The 7,895-nt window shown below is 34.0% G+C and overlaps 1 protein-coding gene across 1 annotated transcript; it reads right to left on the bottom strand.

The window, feature by feature from the left end:
• Positions 1-3,005: 3,005 nt before the first annotated feature.
• On the bottom strand, positions 3,006-7,177 carry LOC107484889 (PHD finger protein ALFIN-LIKE 2). Its single transcript, XM_016105435.3, has 5 exons — positions 6,888-7,177; positions 6,751-6,783; positions 6,136-6,358; positions 3,950-4,070; positions 3,006-3,474 (listed from the first exon to the last, which is right to left on the bottom strand). Exons 1-5 carry the CDS (start codon positions 6,976-6,978, stop codon positions 3,223-3,225), a joined length of 720 nt encoding a protein of 239 aa, XP_015960921.1. The 5' UTR covers positions 6,979-7,177; the 3' UTR covers positions 3,006-3,222.
• Between the last annotated feature and the right edge of the window lie 718 nt (positions 7,178-7,895).

Here is a 7,895-nt window from a genome sequence, read left to right as displayed (position 1 = left end):
CCCCGACCCCATTCATTCATGATTCATCTAATTATGAATCATCTCACAGTGAGAGAAGAGTGAACCCTAACCGCCCTGAATCCTAGCCGCCCAGTCGCCCTCCTTCGTCGCCACGGTCTCCGGTCATCAGCGCCACCGCCGTCGCCTGGTCGTCAGCCCAAGTAACCCTCCATCTTCGCCTGGTTCCCTGCCCAGTAGCCCTCCATCTCCATCGTCTTCATCTTCTCAACACCAGCAAGCAGTAGCCCGTCTCATCGTCTTCATCGTCGCACGATCCTCAACAGTCAACACGAGTAGCCCTCCGTCGACCCCAGATGAGTGACTCGTCCTCTGCTCATCTTCTTTGTTCTTCGCCTCTGTGAATTTTCTCTGTGAAATTGATACTCTGTGAACTTCGACTTCCTCTGTGAACTCAGATTTCAGTTTAATTGTGAACTTTCTCTGTTTGTTGGTTAGCATGAGAAATAAATAATCTGTTTGTTAGTTAGCAGATTTCTGTTTGTTGGTTAGCATATTTCTGTTTGTTGGTTAGCAGATTTCAGTTTGATTATTGAATGTCTTTTGATTATTGATCATGCTGTGTTGTGTTTTACACTTTTACTTGACTGTTTTATGTTGTGCTGATATTTTGTGTTTTATGCTTTCTTTGTGAAGTGATGTGCTGTTGGAAATTCAATTGCTGTTGTTTTGTGTTTGTTATTCACTGTGTTGTGAGTTGTGACTTAATTATGCTTAAATGGTGATTGTCTTCATAATTTGGTTTATGTATCACAAGAGGAGTCCTTCAACATAGTCCACTAGGGAAGACTTCATTGGCTCAATTATGTGCTCATGATATTGGGGTAATTTTTTTTCCAAATAAATGGACCTGAAATTGTTACCCAGTATTTTGGGAAAAGTGAGCAAGCATTACATATCACATGAAAAATAGTTTTTAAAGTTATTCATTCAACTCTTAATATTAATCTTATAGTGCTAATTTCTCCTAAGTTTCGGGGGTATGTTAAATGTGCTAAGTACATATAAGATGTAATGTTGTTATTTGATCTATGTAATGGATCCCATTTAGTGGGATGAGGCTCTCTGTTGTTGTTCTTGTTAAATTGTTGGCTGGTGGTCATAAAAAATTCATATAGGAACTTTGGGTTCCATAATATTGTTGTTAATGTAATGTACCATACTACCTTATTCTTTACAAGCATAATGGGGGTAAAAAATAAAAGGTAACCATTTCACTGGCTCTAATATATTGCATGGGGAGGGGGGTTATGAATTGCTATAATTGGTTGGTTTGTTATTGTTGGTCTCCTAGTGATTTCTTAATTGCTCTTAGTTCATGGAGATTATTATTTGGCCGGTTTCATGGTATAAATTTGGAAAATATTTTAAGATATATATTAAACTATAATTATATTTTAGGATGTTTATTTATAATTTATTTATTATTTTATTCTAAACCGATTTTTTCGGTTGAACCACCGGTTAGACCGGTTAGACCAATAAACTAATAACTAAAGCGGTTCGATGACCGGTTCGGTTTTCCGAACCTTGGGAATCACACATCAACAACAATGCCTCACTAACCATGTCGAGTGACACGTTGACTAACGCAAACTCCAAATGATGATTACTTTGATGGAAGGATGAAGGAGGATGATGACAATGATGAACAACGACGCATCAACTCCTTTATAGTTTTTTATTCGCTTTTTTTTAGATTTATGCTTTAGAATAAGCACACTCCACCTTTTAATAATAATTTTTCTTTTTAAATAAAATTTATTAATTCCTTCCTCAATCCCTCAAAATAAAGATAGTGTGTCAAGTTTCCGTTTTCTTGGCCAGCACTAAAATAAATAGAAACTAAACTCCTCTAACGACAGGTTAATTTTGCCCATCGTTAGCCATTTTAGTGTGCACATTGAAAATTCGATTGTCATGTATACTTTTGTGACTCTAAAATTTTTTTGTGTAGTTTTGTCCATTTATTCAAAAGTAAAAGGCTGCATTCTTATAAAAAATTTCTAGGTGCCAAACACCAAACATCCCGCATTACACGTCGAAAAAGGATTACACCCAAAGAGTATGCTAATAAAATACCAACTTAAACTTTGGTCTTCTAGGATGTAATTCACTACTCAAACTTTGATTTTAAGCTAATTTTTTATGGGTTATTAGAACAATTCCCGTAACGCTCTCAAAGCACCTAAAAGCTTTTAGATAATTTGAAGTTTGAAGTATATTTTTACGATCATGCTAAATATATACAAAAATCAACTACTAAAATTAACTATTAGTATAAAATAAACATTGAAAAACAAATTAAAAATAATTGAATATATATTTATACACAAATACATTAATGACTGATTGTTGTAGCTAATTTTAATGTATAAATAATATTTTTCAATTTTTAATAAGGTTATTGTTCCCTTTGAATCCTTCGAAATCCAAATTTTTTCTTCGTTCAAATTGGACAATAAAGGGCAAAGGGTATATATTTTCGCGTCTCGTCCATCTTTAAAATAATTGAAGAGGTACAAAAAGAAACTAACGCTAAATTCGTTTCACCTTTCATCCTTTGATATTTTGAGTTACCTTATGATTTAGCCACTTCATTTCGTCATATATGGAACTCAAATATTCCAAATGGAATCAAGAATTCGGCAAGCAAATTGATATGCACAACTTCATTTCTGGATGACAGCATGTGGAGATATCTATTTCAAGTTCACAATTGGTTCAACAAGGTAAAATCTACACATTTGATGCAATACAGGATTTAAAATATCTCACAACAAAATATTAAAATTACACATATCTGCAGATTAAGACAATGCAATATTTTGAACAAGCAACCATGCTTCATGGCACACCATTCATATATAACTTTGGTCAACAAATTAAACAGCATAATAATCAGTGTGGAGTTAGAAGAAACTAGGCACCTTAATTTTATGAAACAGGTTTTGAAAAAGAAAAAAAAGCATCTTACAATGTATACATTCAAGCAAATTTAAAAATTGATTAAATTAGAGTTTATCTATTCTTTAAAATATGTAACACACTAAGGATCCATGTTGCTGAAACAGACTTAATCCCTGCGACATTACCTCATTAGACACAGATACTATACCCATCTCTCTAAGTCATTAAACATATTACAGTATCCTTGTCAGCCACGACACGAATATTTGCCCCGTGTGCGAATTACCGTTCGGCCTAGGGCCTGCCCCGCCTCATGTTGCATGATGGGCATTTGTATTGCTTTATGCTCTCAGCCTTTGCCGGGGTAATCTTCACACATTTCCCATGGAACCATCTCTCACAAATATCACAGCCAATCCAGAATTCATCTGCGTTGTAATTTCCACCACAGCTACCACAGAGGGTTTCGCTGTGCTCATCTTCATCCTCTTCGTAACCCTCATCTGCAAACTTTGGGTTGCTTTTAACTTGCCCATCACTTGATCTCTGTGAACAAAGATACAAGAAAGCATCATATAGGGAATACAATATGCTGTGGAATGACTATGCACCTCTTAAAGCCTTAAATCGGTCTTAACAGTTTTTCAATAATGCTGCAAATCATATGCAAAAACGAGCATAGCTAGCTCACGAAAATCACCCCATCTCTATGATTTTGAGATCTTGTTCAGCATCCCCAAGTCCTAGTTACACATTGAAATTGGGACTGGAGCAGCCGATAAAAGATCGTAAAAACAGGTTAACAGGATGTGTCTACCTTTATTGGGAGATTAGTTTAGAAGTTATCTGCTCCTTTGTCTAGCATAAATTGAATATTTTAATTATATAACAATACAGTGATAATGAATTAATGATATTAGCATATTCACTTTCATTACAAGATTTTGGGAGCAAATTTTATAATGAACAAGCAATACAAAGAATCTCAACAAGAAACAATCCAGAGAGAGTGGACACTAACCTTGGTGCTTCCCCGAGATTTGCTCCCACTATCCACAGTGGGCTTGTCCTTGCTTGGTTTTCTGTCAGTCACAACCTCAAAAACAGTGGGAAGATCATTGATCAAGCTAAATAAACGCTTCCTGTCATAAATAAGCAGGTAACATTCAATGAAGACAATGATACAAAAAGTTGCATAACATATTCGTTAACAATGCTACAACATTTAAAAGATTCTAATAGTTGTATCTATTTTAAATTTTTCATCTCTTCAACTGCAGCAATTTCTAATTCAATAGAGCAGCATTTTCAGAGCTTCATGCTACATCAAAAGGTAAATTCAAATTGCCAATGCTTATCAAATTTCTCAGGATGATGGTTGATTACACATGTAAATCTTCACATAAAGGCAATCTATACTTACATTGCCAGCTTCAAATTAACATTTTGTTTTTTTCAAATACTTCCCATCTAAGGGATGCATGTATAAAGGGTTATAGCATCACCAATGACCAAAGAGAGGAAGACACCATTTCCAGTTTATATAAAAATATAATTCCATTAAAGACATCAAGTTTCAAATGCATGCACATGCTGTGCGATACTACAGTGGCTCATATTTCATCCACCATTGAATGGATGCAGACTTGTTAGAATTAGAGATAAAGTCCCTGAAGTTTGGGTATTGATCAATACCAGAATATGATAGATATCATGGAAGTCATGTGGGCCGATGAGGCCTAAACTAACTAACTAGCAGAAGAGTGAAGGAAAGATTACTGCTATGCTGGACGCAGAGGGCCCGTGTGCAATGTGTTAGAGGAAAGAATCATATATGTAGTGATTCTTAAAAAAAAAATTCATATATGTAGTGTACGGAGTGAGGACAGAGGCTGCCCATAATTCAGGATTGTGCTAGGAGTATGAGCTGCTACAAGTCGCAGGATCTCTATTTTGCTAATTTTCCTCGTAGTTTTCTCTCCATACAAGCTGAGTTCATCATCTTGCTCTCAGTGGTGATAATAACATTACTTTTCTTGCTATTCTGTTTTTTTTTTTTTCTTGTATTCTCCATCAGGACACAATTTAAGTGGGCACCATATCCTACTCAATGGTGGATGGAATGTCAACTAACATGGTGTCCCACATACAAGATGTATGAGAAGTTCTTAGGTGTTCTTGGAGCCAATTGATTCTCTTGCTCTAAGCCTTTCATGTTTTCACATGTCAGCCAACTGTGGGCCAGCCATATTTCTTTAAATTAAATTTTTAAAAAATTACTAAAACAAACTAACCTTAGTGAAGTATACATATAAACTAACCCATAAAAACTATATGTATCCCCCATTTTTAACCCCTCAGGCCCTTACCCCCTCTCTGCGTTCATTTATGCCCCCCTCATCGCTCTCTTTCCTATCTTCGTTTATCCCTCTTCATTTCATTCTTTTTCCCTTTTTTTTTTTCTTTTTAGAATCATTTAAGTAAAATTTAAAAGTCCAAAATTTGTCAGTCTTTAAGATCAATACATAGAAATATATAACCTTTCATGCACCGCCATTACCTTTATGACATTCTACCAACTATAATCATAAAATTGGCCCTCATTCTTATATAGTTATATTTAAACCAAAAAGGTACAAATTCAATACAAATAGAAGCAAAGATCAGAACCTTCATTTAAATCACAAAAATCAGTGGCTTAGTCTTAACATTATAAAAAACTATATTTGCAGTGGAACTGTTTTTCATCATTTTATTGATATGCACGTTCAATTCTTCATGTATAAGGAAAAGTTGGTAACCACTGCAGCAAAGACACCGATGATGACACCATCAACAGTTACGAGAAGTTCTGGATGTTTGAGTGGTAGAAATTTTAGCCATATTTTTAGTTAATTTAACCATGGTTAGTTCATTTTAGTAATTAATTTAATTTGAATAAACAAGGCTGGTCTGCATTTGTTTACATGTGAAAATACGAATGGCTCAGAGTAAGAGAATCGGTTTGCTGTAGGAGTACCTAATTATTTCTCCAAGTTGTACATATAGCACTTCTCTTGCGACACTCATCAACCATGAAAAGTTAGACCAATGTTAAGCAATAAAGCCAAATTTATTATGTATATTTGTCAACATTGTATGACATACTTAAACATGTCACAGTGAATCACAACATGCGTGCACCTCTCCACTAAAGCCAGATTTTACCTCTCATTGCGGTTAAGACGAGCTCCAAGATAGAAGGCCACAGAAAGCAGCCACGAGTCACTGTGAACCGCAACCAAAGAAAGCCAGTCCCTGCGGTTCATGCCATCTCTAGCAAAATTGATTCCAAGCGCTGGCTCAGGAAGCTCTGGTGGAACCTCCTCTGCTGGCAGAGTTACTTCCCATGATTCATTTGGATGTCCATAAAGGCACAAGTTCTCCTTGTCTTAAACAATCACACAGAAAAACTTGAGAACTAAATACAATACACATAATTTGATTGAATATCCTTGCAAAACATTTATATTCTTAGTGCATCACCAATATTAAAACTCATAACATTAACCAAACTGAAACAATACTAATCAAATGTAGCATACTGACATTCTGTATCTTCTCAATTTTGCCCAATTTTGTTTCACTCTAAATTCTCCAGAGTGTCACAATTAAAGTCAACTTTGACTAACTCCAACAAGCATGCATAATTCACAATTCACACATTACATAAACAAATCCAGAACCGAAATTCCATTATATACACATAACGTAAAGTAAAACACAACAAAATTTAACAGATCACAGAAAAAAAAATCAGATCCGTTATTAATTACACTTTACCTGGATCACAGAGGCCGTAAAATTCATCAACATCTGAAACAACAACAAAAAAATACTAAACAAATAAATAAGGAGAAAATTAACGACTTTGAGCTAAAAATTGCGAAGAGAGAGAGAGAGAAGCGTAATTTAGGAACCTTGAGTGAGTGCACGAACAACAGCGGTTCTACGAGCGCTGTAGTCCTTGAAGATCTCTTCAACGGTGCGAGGGCTCGAAGACATTTCCATGAACACAATTTGAGATCTGAGGGAAGAAGAAAGAAGAGGAAATAGGGTTCAACAGGAAGGGGAAAGTAGAGTGTAGAGTGTAGAGGGAACTGAATTGGGTACAAGGGTTGTAAGTGAAGAGCATGAATAAGATCAAAAGGGTAGATAGAATAGAACAAGAGAGTGAGAGGAAACAAAGAGAATGTGGAGGAGGAGTACCAAAAATTATACCAGGGTAAAAAAGGGCATGCGTGTATAAATATCTTTTAAAAAATACAAATATTTTTTACGTTTAATTATTTTGTTGCTTCTTATACTTTCATAAAACTTTTAATATAGTCTTTATATTTTTTTTTTCTTTCAATTGAGTTCTTAGCTTCTTGTACTAACATTTTTTTAATTGGATCTCTATACCTTTTTTTTTTATTTAGGTCTTTACATCAAATTTTTTTTAATTAAATTCCTATAAAATTAAGCTAATTATTATTAAGATGGATCTAATTAAAAAAAATAATACAGAGACCTAATTAAAAAAAATATAAAAATTTAATTAAAAGTTTTACAAAATTATAGAAACCAATAAAATAATTAAATTTAAACCTATCTCTAACTAACAGGGTCAAAAATAAAATTTCAAACCAATCCAAACAAAGTAGCTCGTCTAATAACTCCAATTCAATCCACTTCCAATTTTATTTAAATTAAAAAGAATTAAGATAATAATTTTGTATTAGACTCCAATTTAAATTAATCTAATTTAAACTCCATAACATTATTATTTTATTTCCAAAATTTGATCATAACAGGTAATTTATTATATATCTTATCTTATTCAACTGTATTGTAATTCTTACTTAATTAATTGATCAATTTTTTCAAATTAAAATTACTTTATTTTTTAAAATTGAAATCTCAAAATAAATTGCACTTATTTGAAC

This window comes from Arachis duranensis, chromosome 4 (assembly GCF_000817695.3).
Source record: "Arachis duranensis cultivar V14167 chromosome 4, aradu.V14167.gnm2.J7QH, whole genome shotgun sequence".
Taxonomy (NCBI): domain Eukaryota; kingdom Viridiplantae; phylum Streptophyta; class Magnoliopsida; order Fabales; family Fabaceae; genus Arachis; species Arachis duranensis.
The sequence above is the reverse complement of the archived record's forward strand: the minus strand, read 5'-3'. Positions and strand labels throughout refer to the sequence as shown.

Bases quoted from the DNA above. Each gene is read 5' to 3' on its own strand.
- LOC107484889 (XM_016105435.3), bottom strand. From the start codon at position 6,978: ATGGAAATGTCTTCGAGCCCTCGCACCGTTGAAGAGATCTTCAAGGAC. The intron at 6,359-6,750 runs GTAAAGTGTAAT...TGATTGTTTAAG, and splicing joins TTACGGCCTCTGTGATCCAG to ACAAGGAGAACTTGTGCCTT. The intron at 3,475-3,949 runs GTTAGTGTCCAC...CTTTGTTCACAG, and splicing joins AATCTCGGGGAAGCACCAAG to AGATCAAGTGATGGGCAAGT.